Below are 16,706 nucleotides of genomic sequence, written 5' to 3'. Positions count from 1 at the left end.
GCATGGCTAAAATGAGTATAAGCCCCAAGTGTTCCAGAGGGACAGTCATCAAGGAGGAGTGGCCTTCACCTCTGCAGCTTGCATCTTACTACTGTGAAGTTTTGGTTCCCTGGGCTGCATGATTGTCCTTCTGTGTCCTTGGATGCAATTAAAGCTAAGCAATGCTCGCACTGAACTAATATAGGATGCCTTGTCAGTTCAATATCTGCTTGATTCCATTCTGGAAAGAGGGTGTTCTCTTTAAAAGTTAAAATGGGGGCGGGGGGGGGGGGAAGCTGTGGCTATGGCTCAGTTGTTGAGCACGTGCTTGGCAAAGCATGAGACCCTGGGTCCAATTCTTACTACTGTGTGTGTGTGGGGGGGGGGGGGGGGAAGAAAATCCATCTTTATACATCAAGCTTCCAGAGCAAAACATTAGTATCTAATACATCTAATTCATATTTTTTAGGTCTCATGATTCAACTTCAGCCATTTTTCCTTTCTTGGTTTTTATATTAAATACTGTGTTTATATTTGAATCCCTTCCAGCTAGAAATATGGGCAGGAGGCTTTTCATTGCGTCTTACCAGTAGCAAAGTTGTGGGAGAACACTTACAAGCAAGAAGACATTTGCAGAGGACTTACTAGGCGGGGCAGGAGAAAGCATTGCATATCTTGGGCTCTGTTGCCGGCTTGGTTCTTACACTGCAGAATGAGGAGTTGACTTGGGTGTTTTGATCTCGTAAGCAAATGGCCTTGACGCTTATGTAACCTAGGAAGTCACCAGAAGTTACTCAGTGAGGCACACAGACAACCCATTTATTAAGTTTCAGCTTAGTTTGGGGGTGTCAGTCAGTGTTCTCATATCCTATTTAAGACACGGTATTCACATATTTTGTGAAAACGGTTCCCTTGGATACAATTCCAACCCACTGAAATTCCATTTATCCCCATGATGATAGATTTTATACTTGAGTAATTTTAATATATGATTTTAATTTTTCAAGTGGATTCTAGAACTATCAAATGATAGATACTATTTGAAACAGAGTAACTACAAAATGAAATGTCCCAGGAAGCTTGGACATAAATTGTAAAGATCTAAATGGAAATTATTTATATCAATAAAACACCAATGAGATGATTGGAGAAATGGCTTAGCGGTTATCTCCCTCTTGCCTCTAGAGGGCCAGGATTTGATTTCCAGCATCCATCCATGATGGCCAGTTCTAGGCAATTCTGATGTCCTCTCCTGCCCTCTGTGGGCACTGCCCACATGCAGTACATATACATACAGGTAGGCAAAACACCCCCACACATATTAACTAAAACCCTAATATCCTACTTCACCATGAAGTGATGCAAATATAGGTAAAAAGTTAAACTCTGAATATCTATTCATACCTACCAGCTTATGACTGGTCTGTGTAAATATTTGTTTTAGCAGAACCATACGGTCTGGTTCCCAGTATTTAAAATTTCCCACCGGAGGCACTCATTTCTTTGTAAATACTCATGTTTGGCTTCACACCGCTCGACTTTGAATTGTTCCTTGTTTTTCATTTATATTTTTTTCCCCTTGAAACGGCATCTGAGACATGATTCAAATGTCACTCTGCCTTTATGTCTGACAGCAGCTGCATTCCTCAGCTAAGAAAATTTTGTTTCCTAGAGACATGGATTTAACACCCCCCCCCCACCTCCCACCCGTGGTACCCAAGAGTTCATGGTGTCCGTCCATAGCCTGGATAAAATCTGTAAGCAGTGATGAACTGGGAAGCAGAGTTAGGAATCAGATACCTCCGCCACAGGTGACTGAGCAGTCAGACTGCACTGTGCGCCAGGTGTGGTGGTATCTCTTTGCTGCTGGCTGAGTTACATTCACGACCTTGGGAAGCGCATACTTCCAAGTGATTCCCGGATTTTTGCCTTGTGTCAGAATCTGCATAAGGTGAGATAAAACTTAAGAGGTCAGCATACTGGCGAGATTGCAGAAATCTTGACCGTCTTAAAGATATTTATATGTCATTTTGGCCATAAAGTCAGATCGTTTCTTGTTCCCAAGAATGTTACATGATATTTTTTTAAAGGCTTCCCATGATTCTTTAAACCATTAGGCTTGCTAGGATCAAAACAGGAGTACATAGATGCTGAGCTGCCCAATTGGATGCTTTCTGTAATCACAGAAAAGTAAAGGTATCACCAGCAAGAAAGCAAATGAGTCTTTGCAATGAAGGCAAGTGTGTCAGCAGGATGGCTCAGTGGCTGCAGGCGTGATCCTGATGGTCTAATGCATCCCTGAGAGATGCATGATGGGAGAAGGAGAGAACAGAATCTACAAAGTTATCCTTGGACCTCCACTGCTCATGTCCATACAAGAGCATGCCTGCATGTGCACACACATATACACATACACACAATATAGTTAAGAAAGAAAGGTTATATCATTGGGTTAAACAAAACACACACATTAGTGTTCCATGGATAATAGTTAGACTCAATGAGAGTGCCTCTATACTGACCATAAACTGACCTATAAATCTTTATGATCGACGCTCAGCACAGAATAAGCTTGCTTCCAAATCAGCATATCCCACTCAGAGTTGCCTGTCCCTACTATAAAGTCCAAGTAAGGTTCCAATAGAATTGTCAAAGATGGTTTGCAAAGAAAAAGTGTCTACATACTATGTCTAAATGGAGCAGTCACAGGGACTGGAGAGATGGCTCAGTGGTTAGAAATATATGCGCTAGACCCTGATTCAAACCCCAGCATCTTTGCTGGGTGGCTCACAAGGGCCTGTAACTAACTATAGCTTCAAGGGAATCAACATACACTTCTGGCCTCTTCAGGCACCTGCATTTATATGTATGTACAGACAAATGCACAGGCAATGACACAGACATACACATAAACACATACACATAAACACCTACCTATATAATCAAAAGTGAAATCCTAATAGAGTCAATATATGTATATAGTACAAGGGATTTAATCTAAAACAAATAAGGCTAGGACTCAGCTAATATGACCCCATACATATGATTCTGTGACTCCTGGTGATCTGTGGCCTGTGGGTCTCCTTTATTGTCAGGTGCTCCCCCAGCATTATCTCAGAACATTCCTCCAATAACTCTACAATGCTTTCTTTTTTCTTCATAAAAAGAATGTGTACTAGCGTATACAAGTGACTATATTTAAATAAAATCTGCAAAAAAAAAAAAAAAAAAGGACCATGCTTTTCCAGTGCCATCTATAACCTTCCTTTTGATGTGGGCAAACACTCTCTGGGTGTCCTCTCTTTTAAACCATTCCCTTTTTCTCTCTCAAGCTCAATTCATGAATATAAATAACTGTTTTTCTCCTACCCCATGAGTCTTGTGGAAAATTCTTCACCACCAGAACTGGGCATGCACACTCCAGAGGCAAAGGCTACAGCCAGTTAAAAATAGGAACCCCTGGTCTCTGTCTGATCCCACCTCAATTAAAGTTGGCTGGGTAGTACTGTAGCACTGTGCCACGCTGCTCTTTAGGATGCTACTGCATGGGTTTCATATTGCTGTTAGCTTAAATGTCTCCAGAAGTATTGTCTACCACCGAAGGGAGCATGGCAAGAACATCACATGGTAGGTAGTACAACCAAACCAATAATGGAGTCTTCTGGACAGAGTTATGTTAACAGAGGGACCCATATTTACCCCCATCACTACACTTTATCAGATATGAAACTACTACACAACACAACAGGAAGAGCCATTAGCATGGACGAACATCAGATCCTCACCACCTACTAATAAAAATGTTCTGCTCTCTTGTTTGGACTTGCTGTGTTTCTGCTAATTTTCTGGTGTCACATTAAGTAAATGCAGGCAAGTCACTGTCAAACTGGAACTGGAAGAGCAGATCTATGTTTAGACACTGTGATGGTTTTGTGTGCTCAACACAACCCAGAATTACCGCAAAGAGAGTCTCAGAGAGGGACCATGGACCAGGTTGGACTGTGTGCATGTCTGTATGCATGTATGTGTGTGTGTGTGTGTGTGTGTTTGTGTATGTAAATGTATATGTATATATGTGTGTATATGTATGTGTGTATATAAATGTGTGTATATGTATGTTTGGATATGTGTGTGTATGTATGTATGTATGTATATATATGTGCTTGTATGTGTGTGTATATAAATGTATATATATGTATACATATGTATATGTGTATGTGGTAGTCTATGTGTATATATGTGTATGCATGTGTGTATGTGTCTGTATTTGTGTGTATGTAAATGTGTTTATGTATGCATGTATATATGTGTGTGTATATGTATGTGTGTGTATTTGTGTTTATGTAAATGTGTATATGTATGAATATGAGTTTGTATATATATGTGTGTGTATGTGTGTTGGTTGGGGGGTTTGAGTCTGCTAACTGATATAGAAAAAGACCCAGCTTAAAAGTAGAGAGCACCACTCTCTGGCATTGGGTCCTTGACTGACTGTATAAGAATAGAAAATGTTAGCTAATCACTAAGCAGGATGCATTCAATCTCTTTGCTCTTGACTGTGGATATGACATATCCTTCAGCTTCCTGTCTTAATTTTCATCCATTAAGATGAACTGTAATCTTGAACTGTGATCTAAAACAAACTCTTTCTCCCTAAGTTGCTTTTTCTCAGAGTATTTATCAGCAACAGGAATGGAACCAGGACAGAGGTGCTCTCTTACTCTTTGCTGATATTTCGTCCCACCTGCTCCTCAGCTAACGCAGGTTGACAAATCTTAACACTCTTGGCTGCCACGGTCTCTGTGCAACGGAGGACCTGTGAGACGCAGGAGGGCTATGGCAACCGAGGAAGACCTTAGCAGGGTGATGCCACCGAACAGTGGAGTCACACTGAGCTGCACAAGGCAGAGGCATGGTCCTGTGTGCTCTGCAGGGGAAAAAACGTGCTGACTTATCTCTACCTTCTAGTGGCATCATACCTTTATCCAAACTAACTGCTGATGTTTATGGCAACGGGTAAAGGGAAGTCTACAAAAATACAAAGAAAATAGAAATACAAACTAATGTTAGTTCGTTCTTTTTTTTTTTTTTTTTAAGCTTCAAGGGTGACCACTTTGGTGAGCTGAGTGGTTTAACAAGGGTTTGGGATTTAGATCCCTGGTATGATATGTACTTGCTAAGCGAGTACAAACCCCTGGGTTTGCTCTGCAGGACTGGGAAAGCAAGCAAGGAAGCAAGGAAGCAAGCAAGCAAGCAACCTTGTGTTCAAGCCCAGGACCACATTAACAAGGCCCATGCAACACTAGCACTTGGGAGGTGAAGGAAGGATGCTCAGGAAGTTCAAGGCCATCCTTGGCTACAGAGTGAGATTGAGGCCATCCTGCCTACCCTCCCCGCACATCAATCTAAGGGGAGAAAGTGGTTTGGCAAGTTTGTATTGAGCATACATAGTATCTGTTACTTTCACTTTTTAGATACTCTTCAGAAGCTGATGTAAACACACGGTTTCTCTGCAACACTGAAAAAGACTGAAAAGAAAAACTTCCTCTACACAAAGAGCCAAACAACCAAGACTGCCACCTCAGCCCATCATTCAACATAACCAACACTGCCGGCAGGAAGAGACTTACTCGAAGTCTGTTTCTGTCTCAGCAGCCCATCCCCCTGACATCTCCATGATGGTTCTGCCTGGTGCCCGTCTCAGACCTCTCCCCCATCACATTCCAGTTTGCCTTTCTGTTGCTGTGATCAACATCATGACCAAAAGCAACTCGGCGAGGAAAGGTTCATTTGACTTACAAGTCCATGTGTCCATCATTGAGGGGGTCGGAGCAGGAGCTTAAGAAGGAACTGGAGTGGAAACCACAGAGGAATATTTCTAGGGGCTTACTGGCTTGGTCAGAGAGCCTGAACACTGCCCAGGTCATTAGTAGCTTCAAACTTCAGTCAGGCCAGTTTCAAGCTATCACGAGTGACTATTGGAAGCCATTCTCTATGAAATCTGAATCGCTGGCCTCCCCAGTCCTCTAACCCGCTGTTCATTTAGCCTCTGAATCTGAGTATTTGGGAGGTAGATTCAAGTTCCACATTAGATACATCCTCTTTTCCTGTATCCAGAAAGGCTACTTTTCAGCATTCTCCCCATGAGATGTCAGCCCATCCTTTTAAGTTTACAAGCCAACGCGGGATCATGGAGCCACCGTAGGCTCTTTTGAGTCTAACAACTCACACGCAGCAGGCCAGGACCAGGCGTGGTCTTCCCACTCAGTGTGTCTTTCGTCCCACCACCTCTCGTGTCACCGACACTATCCTGAGCTAAGCACCACTGCGTCACTTCTGACTTCCACAGACAGGAAGGAGAGACGTCGTCTTCTCCAGCAGATCCACAGGTCAGAGGAAGTCTGTCAAGGTCACCCAAAAAACTAAAGGCCAAGCGCTTTAAAACCCACAGAGGGAAATCACACACATATGTGAAACTTAGAGGTAATTAAAGGACTATCTAAAATCACATGACCACCTTAATCCCCTGTCCTAAATCAGCTTAGTTGCTATTATTTATCATTATAATAATTCTGGGTTCTACTGTGTTTCATGTTCAGTTTATTTACTTATTTAGTTATTGAAGTATATTTTCAAGTCGTCTGCCCTGGCACTGAGCTCACTAGGCAACTGAGGGGGGCCTGGGCTGCCTGATCCTCCTGACTCTGTCTCCCCGAGGGCTGGAGTTGTTTTGTTTCTAAGAATTGGAACTGGACTACACACATAGCAGAGCCTGCCCGAATTCATGATCCTCCTGCCCCCCCTCTTGAATGTGAGGATTCCAGGTGTATACCATGAAGCCCAGACTTAATTATCAAAGTATCTTGGCGAGGTCTTGAGCTGTGTGTCAAAATAAACACAAGGGGATTTAAATTCTTCTGAGGCTTTATATTCCTCATGAAGAGACAAATAAACCATTTCCCATCTTCTCTTCCTTCTTACATAATGGAAATATGCAAAGGTCTTTAGAAAAGTAAAATATTTGAGCTAAGAGTAAGAACACAGAATAGGATATTTAAAAGCTATAATGAACATATAACCCATATGATCGAAACAGGGAAGGAAGGGAGAGGGAGGGAGAGAGAGAGAGAGAGAGAGAGAGAGAGAGAGAGAGAGAGAGAGAGAGAGAGAGAGAGAGAGAGAGAGAGAGAGTAAAGGAAGGAAGGAAGGAAGATTGATTAAAAGACACAATGTATTGAAAAATTTCAGAGGAAACATGCACCCTTTAGTCAGTAAGTAACGAATCCCTATGGTGACTCTCTGTATACATTCTATTAGTTTTATAGACACTAACACACAAGACACCTTCTTTATATTTATTTGTGGAACACGTGAGTGTGTTTTTACAAAGGCATTAAGTGAATTAAAAGCACCCCACATTTAAAAACCTAAGGCCTGACCTTGCTGTCTGCATAGCTATAAATCCACATGCAGTTATATGAGCAGTCATGTATGTTAAAAGCAAATACATAAAACCAGAGGAGAGCATGTTGAATACTTTAACGTGAGCTCTTAAAAGCCTCTGAAAGAAGGACCGACTTCTACAGGCAGCAGGGAGAAGCACATAAACTCCAAGCACACAACGACTGACCTTAGGCACTGTCGGCCCTTTTCTTTATCCTGTGTGGGGATCAGAATGGCCGAAAATGGAGCACGTGGAGGGAGGAGCCTCCCCTCTTATGTTTGCTGCTCCGTGTAGTTCTCTGGAAACAGACTGTGCACTTTGCCTAAGGTAAGTGCTATAGGTTCTTCTTATATCCAAAAACCTGGGTTTGATGAAGAACTCAGTTTCACATTTCAGAATCTGTGATCCCAGAGTAAAGGAGAAATCCAAAGTCCCTTGACTTGAAGAAGAACCCAGCACTCCATTATCCCAAACTGAGGGCTCTACTTTAAACACACAAGGTTTTCTGATACCATTTATATCCAATGGCTTGTAAAGCCAGCTTAACCCAAACAATCAATTTAAAGAAACAACTTGAACTCAGGAGACAGTAGGTGTTGGCGAGGATGTGGAGAAAGAGGAACACTCCTCCACTGCTGGTGGGAATGCAAGTTTGTACAACCACTCTGGAAATCAGTCTGGCTGTTCCTCAGAAAACTGGGCATAACACTTCCAGAGGACCCTGCTATACCACTCCTGGGCATATACCCAGAGGATTTCCCGGCATGCAATAAGGACACATGCTCCACTATGTTCATAGCAGCACTATTTATAATAGCCAGAAGCTGCAAAGAACCCAGATGTCCCTCAAGGGAGGGAATGGACACAGAAAATGTGGTATATTTACACAATGGAATACTACTCAGCAATTAAAAACAACGAATTCACGAAATTCTTAGGCAAACGGTTAGAACTGGAAAATATCATCCTAAGTGAGGTAACTCATTCACAAAAGAACACACATGGAATACAGTTACTGATAAGTGGATATTAGCTCAGAAACTCTGAATACCCAAGATACAATTCACATATCAAATGACTCCCAAGAAGGAGGAAAGAGAGGTCCTGGATCCTGAAAAGGCTTGTTCCAGCATTGTAGGGGAGTACCAAGACAGAGAAGCAGGAGGGTGTTGATAGGAGAATGGGTGGAGGGAAGAGGGCTTAGGGAACTTATGGGGAGGGGGAACCAAGAAAGGGAAAGTCATTTGGAATGTAAACAAAGAATATAGAAAATAAAAAAATTATGATTAAAAAAGAAAAGAAACAACTTGAAAACTTAAAATCCATAAAGATGATATGATTAACAATCTCTTTCTTCACAGAAGGAGACCACAGCCCCAATACTTGGTGACCTTGTCAACGACACCCAATGGTTTCAATGTGGCCATCATAATCCTGTTAACTGCACATAGGCACCGTGAAGCACAGAGACCTTGGAGAGATGTTCAAGGCCCACTTCTCTATGAATGCTGGGGTATAAGCCTCAGACAATAAACCTCCTGAAAATGATAATGCCAGTCAACTACGGCTATTTAAAAACCTTCTCCATGACTTTGTCAACAATGATAAGTTGCTTTTCTCAGCCTGGGGTGGTGGTGGTGGTGGTGGGGGTGCCTGACCCAGTCACTCTCCCAATCCCACAGGCTTGATAGCTGCTCATTGCATTATATCGATGGCATTCTGAACCACCCAGCCTTGCACGGCGGGCTGAAGAGCCAAGCTGTTAAATGTGCAAATTTGGAAAGACCGCCAGTGATTCAGTCTACTTAACTGGACTTAGTCCAGAGAACTTTCCAGCCAACGGGGATTGGGTCTCTAATTTATAGCTGGCAAGCGACCCCGTTAAATACTTCCAGGTCCTTAATAGAACTGTTTAATGTCTACCTTTAACACAAGAACCACCTGCCCTCAGACACAGCACTCTGCAGTTTTGACCGCAGGGTGCATGGTTATAAAATTCACAGCTTCTTAAGTTAGAAAACCACAGAGGAGACTGGAGCCTACCAACTGCCCTCTGAAGTGGGGGGAACAGCTTCTGCCAAGGGTACCCAATGTAATCTTAGGTAGAAAACTGGATTTTTTAAAAAATATCTGCTTTGTAGTTTCTGTTAAAATTTACACATTTCTTCTAAAAGGTTTATATTGGTTTCATTATTAAACAAGTGTGTATGTTTTCTAAATTGTCTCATGAAAATCCAACTTAACAGATAGGTTTTAAAGACTGGCTTATACTCTAGGTGAGGAATTGTTTCTTGTCTTCCATTGTGCATTTGATTGCATGGGAAAGTACCTGTAGAGGCAGGAATTAAACCTTGGGTGCTGCTCCGCTGCACTCGCTCCCTGGCCCTCAGGACCCTGTGGTCCTTTCACTGATTGGGAGCTCCCAGTTTATCAATTACGATAAACTAGCTGTCCAGTGAACCCCAGCATTCCCAGTCTCTGCCGCCCTGGTGCTGCTACCACACCTGGCTTTTTATGTGAATTCTGGGGACTTGCATCATCACACATATACAGCAAGCATTTTATCAATGGAACAGGCTCCCTAGCCCCATAATGCTCTTGGTTGCTTTCAACATAGTAAGAGCAATGTCTCTGGAATATATCTTGTACTCCACCCAGGCTAAGGTTTACAAATGTTTTCTTTCATCTAAAGTGCATGTTAATATTATACAAAGATGTTATCAGCCATCAGATTGTAGGTGAATATTCTAATATCAGCTGCCATAGGATGGACTATATCCTATTGTCTAGTTATAACACTCAATATTGTTGGTATCAGGAACCGGCTTTATGGTTACAGGTTGCTTCTGAATACAGTGATGACGGTGACATCACCCATAGGTGACAGGGACCTGTTGCCATGGCAATCGCCATACATTCCCAGTGTCCATCTGGTTTACCTCCCATATTTACCTGTAAGCAGTTATGTCACAGCCTGAATAAAAGGCAGACCCTCTCAACCCCCCTAAGATTTATTTGTTTTATATATATATATATATATATATATATATATATATATATATATATATATATACACACACACACGCACACACATATACACAAGTACACTGTCACTACATGCCAGAATAGGGCATCTGATCCCATTACAGATGGTTGTGAGCCACCATGTGGTTGCTGGGATTTGAACTCAGGACCTCTGGAAGAGCAATCAGTGCTCTTAACGGCTGAGCCGCCCCTCCAGCCCCCTCTCTTGTCTCTCTCTTCTCATCTCCGTTGTCCCCCTTTCCCACTTTCCCCCACAATAAACCTCTCTCATGTGGAACTGCATTGGCCTGGTGTGGCCTGTTCAGAACGAGCCATGATTCTATCACAACATTTGTGCCAAAACCCGAGAACATGGACCGTCGCCCGGCAGCCAACCACTACACCCAGCTATGCCCACTGGCAGCTCACCAGCGGGGACTGTGACCGACTGACCATTGCTGCACGGACATGTGGACTGCCGCCCAGAGGGCTGCCATGACCGCAGCCTGTGACCATGGCTGCTGTGCGTACCCTCCTGCCACCACTGTGCCTGCTGTGCTCCCAGTGATCGCCACCCACTGCCACCACCCACGTGGCACACTTGAACTTGAGCCACAGATGCAGCCACTTCCCCTGGCCACCATAGTCCGAGAGGGGTCACTGTCACTCGTGCCACTGCCACGGCTGCTCAGCCACTGTTACCACGTGGAATTTGCCATGGGAGCTGTGTGGGACTCCCAGACTTCTGCCATGTGGGCTAGCTTCTGCCACGTGGGTTACTCAGTCGGATGGGCTCACACCAACCATACAGTTTTACATTTCCTGCTACTAGAAGGCTAAAATTTCACACAAACATTGGCATATTGGTACGTTTTTTTCCTCCAGTTGGCAGGGAGGACCCTGATTTCCCAAATAGGGCCTGGCCAGCCTTTATGGGTTAGGGGTTGGTGTTTCATGGCCACAGTCCTTATGACTAGCCTACTAGCTGACGTACAAGCTAGGGCTCCCTTTGGGAGACTACCCCCTTGAAAGCAGTGCACGCACCCTCTAGGCTCTTGCAGTCTTTCAGGAAACCCTAGGCTTAGCTAGAGATGCTTTCTGGTGAGTCCAGGATTCACCGTGTAGCCTCTAGAGAGTCCAGGTGATGACTTGGATGTCTTACCAGGCTGAAATTTTGTTATTGAATTATTCTCAGGACGCTGGTACAAATAATCCAATAACTCCCCAATGGGTGCTTCATTGTCTTCGAACGTATCTCCACGCTCCCCACCGGGATGTCTTCTGGAAAATCTCAAATCTCTGAAGTTAACACCAGACTTGAGGTCATCAAAACTGGTATACCTCTGCAGTAAAGTCTGGATTCAGTACCCACTAGACAATGGCTCCAAATGTCCACATAATGGCACACTAGATCCAATTATTTTACAGGATCTTCATACACACTGCCAGTGGTCTGGTAAATGGAAAGAGGTTCCCTCTGCCCAACCATTTATCTATTTTCACTCCAATCTCTCCCTGTGTTCTTGTTCCTCCATAATAAAACTTACATGTGGAACTGCATTGGCCTGGTATGGTCTGTCCGGACACCAGCCACTATTCTATCCCAACAAATCCAGTCTCTCAGAACATGGCTTCTCATGCTCTGAAACCATGTCTAGGATTCCAATGTGAAGTTTTAGCTTGAATACGTGGCACAAGCCTATAATCCCAGATACTCTGGTGGCTGAGCCAGATGAAATGTGTTCAAGGCCAGCCTGGGCAACTTATTGAAATCCTGTCCCCAAACTAAACAAACAAACAAACATACAATAAGAATTTGTGCAGGTCTTGTTCAGGTAAACACACTGTAGTGAGTTCATTCGTACAAGAACCAAAAAGACCATCACCGTTTAAAGTGCTGAGAATAGCTTATTTTAACATGCTACTGAATCTTAATAGTCATAGTTAGTCAGTCTCTCTCTCTCTCTCTCTCTCTCTCTCTTTCTCTGTGTGTATGTGTGTGTGTGTTTTACTGAGGATTAAACCCATGGCCTTATGTGTTCTAAAGCATGCACACTAGATTATCACTAAGTTATAGGTTCAAACTTTGGGGTAACTTTTTGAAAATATTTTTATGAATTTATGTGGTTTCTGGAACCCCACAGTATGATAAAATTTATCCAGTTTTCGTCACCTCGGGTGTGGAGAAATGGGACTGGACAAGCAACAGTCATACAACTTGGGCAGTCATCACTGAAGAGTGGCTTCAAAGGTGCGGACTGATTCACCGAATCGCTGCGAGGGTTGTAAGTCATTCCTCTGAGTCTAAGCAAAGAGAAGCAGTGCCTGCTGACCCATCACAGACGCATGTGCCATGAGTTAACCCGAGGCTCCAGTTTCAGACAGCATATGGGATGGAGACAAACCACTTGTTATTGCTGAAGGTCCTTGGGAACGGTTGTGTGTCACCTGAGGTCTACATCAGCTATTTTGAATTCATTCTCCGTCTCTCCCTTGCCTCATGTGTTCTGTATTTCCCTGGATGCATGCCGCTTGGCTGCCTTCCTCTTGTCTATACTGACTCATCTTAAGGAACACTTTTATCTATTATATTACAGCCATTATACATAGTGGAGGACTTAGGCAGAATTATCACAAAGGCGGGGCCTAGATGGAAAGGGAAGGGCTTACTGGTGGTGATTGTACAAAGTCATCTCACTAGTCAACATGCCCATCCACTTGGATCCTTGCCCCATAGCATCTTCCTTTGGCAGAAAGTGCAGGGCTAAGTTTCTTATTATAGTAATTAACTCTTATTCATATTCTCTCTGTGTGTCCCTATAGCCTCGCCCCCCCAAGACAGGCCTTTGTGAGCCTGAAAAAGCACTGTGCCAGACCAGGCTGGCCCGGAAGTCACAGAGGTCAGCTTGCCTCTGCCTTCCAAATGCCATGATTAAAGGTGTGCACCACCAAGTTCGGCTCACAGTAATTTTGTAGAGATATTTTTTCCAGCCATGCAATTAGCCTGAGCTCAGCCTGTATCTCACTGGCTGTTGCTGACTCCCAAGGCTGCCCTGTGCTTAGCTTTAGGATTCCTTTGGCATGCTATCAAATACCACAAGGTTTGCAAAGAGTTAAATGTGCCTGTGCAGCCTGACACTGCTGAGGGGGAGGGGAAACTTTTTTTTTTTAACTTAAAGGAAAGCCTTTTGTGTTTTAAGTTTTTCTAAAAGAGGAAAGCTGTAAAGGATCTTGGAGATGAGATTTCAGTTAAAGACTAGCAGCCTTGCTGCCCTGCCTTCCTGATCACTCTCTTCAGGAGATAAGCATGACGTCAGGCCTCAAGGAGACACTCCAGAGGAATCCCCCTTCCTTTGCAGGAGTTTGCTAGAGAATGGCTGTTTCCCTGCTGTGTGCCTGTGAACCTGTGAGAGACAGACACAGGGAGACAGACAGCCTGAGGGACAGAAAAGAATGATTGAGAGGCACAAACCAGCAAGAACCAGACACACCATGGGCTGGGGACTTAGCTCAGCTGTAGGCAGGTGGCCTAAAGCACAGAGCCCAGGGTGGAGCCCAGCACCACAGGCAGCTGACTAAGTGAAGTACTAAGTGAAAGATCTCAGCCACCGATTTTTGCTGATCACTATAATGGGGGAACGGAAGTTTTCATTCGTCACCCAAAACTCAACAGCAGTGGCTAATGCAAAGGCTTACATTCAGCCCTACATGAATGGGAGCCTATGCCTACTCCCCCTTGGCTCATGGTGCATCACAGAAAAGGAGACAGAAAGAATGAACAGAAAGGGCTGAAGCATGGGGCCGTGGAATTCTATCTTCTGGACACGCCGGGACTCTTGCTCAAGGCCCCACAGCAGTCATGATTACTTACGTGTAATCATACACATGTGAACCTATACAAGATTGGCCCATCAGCATTTCATCATGGAGAGGGGAGGGAAGGAGCCCTTAGCTTTGAGGGTTAACTTGGGAAGTTGATGGAGCCACTGCTCCAGTAAATGACCCCATACCCAGGATCATGAAAGCAACTGTAATTAAACTCAATCACATATCACCACACATCGTGCATATCACACACATGCATGTGTGCACACACAGGAATACATGCATACAAAAGTAGGAAGATAGGGATGTGTGGGGAAGGAGAAGGGACTCAGAGTGGGAGGGGATAAGGGAGGGTACTGAGGTGGTGGGTACAATAATCCAAATACACCATGTACATCTATACACTATCAAAGACCCCCCCCCCCCACACACACACAAACACACAAAGCCTGGCATACATACATCTGTCTACTTCAGATGAAACCAATTTGTTTGGGTTTTTTTCCCCAAAGAAGCTATGTGTAAGTTTTGACCCTGGCTGTCAACTTTTTTTTTTTAATTTCTATCACTTTAATATATAATTCTTATGTCCCCAGTTACACACACTAAAGTATTTGGGGATGCAGAATTAGGACAGGCAAACCCAATCATCGAACACAACCAACCACACACAATACCCTCAGCACCACTGAAACATAAGCTCGCTCTAAGCCTTCCAGATAACCAACAAGTTCATAAGTTTAATGAGAGAGTTTTCAGTCCTTCTGCCAGACTTTTGCCGTTGAGAATGAGTTGAAATAGATGGAAACTGTCTGGTTTCATAAAAACTCTATCTGCTGTGATCTCAGAGGACGGACCACTGCCAAGTCTGTGTTGATTTCTTCGGGGGGCTGGGACTTGCACGTGTGCATGCCTGGCCCTCGCTTTGAACAATGCAGAAATGTAGGTTGTCTGTATGCGTCCGTGTCTGCGTGTCAAAGCGGGAACGTGATGGATGAATTTAAATAATGTCTAAAGTTACTCAAGCCTTGAGATGGTTCTTAAAAAAACCGGCATCAGCCTCAGGAATGTCCCTTGGCCACTGAAGAGACCTGTGACGAGTGACATCCACCTGTTGGAAATGGGGAATCCAGATAGTGTCAGGATGCGGGAGAGAGGGGACGTGTGTAATGGACAGCATTTCAAAACAGGACTGGCTCGTGACTTCGTGATGAAGTGAAAGTCTGTTTTCCATTTAGTTTAAACTCTGAGTTGCCTATGAAGACATCCTATAAAATTTTTGACATATAAAAATAACCAGAAGCAGAAGGTGCTTTTATTTGGTGTGAGGCCATGTACTTATGTCTCAGGGTTAACTGACAGCAGTCAATTACTCCCGGGATTGTATTATTCTCATTTGATTATGAAACACTCAAGAGATACATGGAAAGATCTGGTGAACCCACAAGCTAAAAAAGCAAAATCATTTCCCTCAGGACAGTGAGCCTCCTGAGACTGCACAGGTCAACAGTATCTTATATGTAAATCATGCATACTCAGTGATAAGTATTACACGCATACTCACAGTGGAACAGAGGAACAGGGGTCCCAGAGAGCAGTTTAGGACTCAAAGTGTGTGACAGAGGTGACAGCTCAGTGTTCATGAGTGCCTGTTGGTCATCTGGGCTTGGTGGTGCTTACCCTTTAACCTTAGCACTCTAGGGGCAGAGGTAGGTGGATTTCTGTGAGGTGAGGCTGGACCAATCCAGGCCAGCCGGAGCTACAAAGAAAACTAACATTCTATTTATAGCACCCATATGGGTCATTTTTAATAACCTGTAACTCCAGCTCCAGAGGTTCTGATGCCATGTTCTGGTCTCCTCAGGCACCTACACATATGTGCACATACTTCTACACACAGTTACATGTATATAAATAAAAAAATTTAAGAGGTGTATGGATTTAAATGTTAGTCACCGCAATTAACTTTACACTGCATGGTTCTAAGGCTGGTCCTAAGAGATAATTAAACATCATGATGATAACATATACTGAAGAATATGAAGGAGTGGGGGAGAAAGGTGTATATGAAGGTTTAGAGGGAGGAAAGGGAAAGGATTAATGCTGTAATCAAATCATAATCTTTAAAACCAAAAACCCCTCAAGTTTTATCATGTGATGGCGTTTGCTCCGAACTTTAAAATTTTCCTCCTAGTATTCTAGAATGTTCTACACACTGTGTCCGTGGTGGAAAGCTACAAAGAGAAATAAGTCACCATTTGATCAAGTTGGGGTTCAGGTATCAAAGAGCACCCTTGACATACAGGGACCCAGAACATCTGAATGATCCATTTGATACCACATAGGAGTCATTAAGCCTGATCATCAATTACCACTACAGCCATTTTCTGTCTTGCCCACGAAGCTTTTTACAGGTAGAGGATCCAAAGAGTTA

General features: G+C 43.6%; 1 protein-coding gene across 2 annotated transcripts in view; it reads right to left on the bottom strand.

The window, feature by feature from the left end:
* Adamts18 (ADAM metallopeptidase with thrombospondin type 1 motif 18) overlaps positions 1-16,706 on the bottom strand; it is a 149,560-nt gene that overhangs the window by 13,787 nt on the left and 119,067 nt on the right. The window contains exons 17-18 of one of the 2 annotated variants that reach the window (XM_052166686.1): positions 1,780-1,921; positions 625-751 (exon numbers count right to left, since the gene is read on the bottom strand). In XM_052166686.1, coding sequence (XP_052022646.1) covers positions 625-751; positions 1,780-1,921 — 269 coding nt within the window. The remainder of the gene's footprint in view (positions 1-624; positions 752-1,779; positions 1,922-16,706) is intronic. The other variant, XM_052166687.1, reaches the window with a different exon arrangement.

Source organism: Apodemus sylvaticus, chromosome 21 (genome assembly GCF_947179515.1).
Source record: "Apodemus sylvaticus chromosome 21, mApoSyl1.1, whole genome shotgun sequence".
Classification (NCBI taxonomy): domain Eukaryota; kingdom Metazoa; phylum Chordata; class Mammalia; order Rodentia; family Muridae; genus Apodemus; species Apodemus sylvaticus.
The sequence above is the reverse complement of the archived record's forward strand: the minus strand, read 5'-3'. Positions and strand labels throughout refer to the sequence as shown.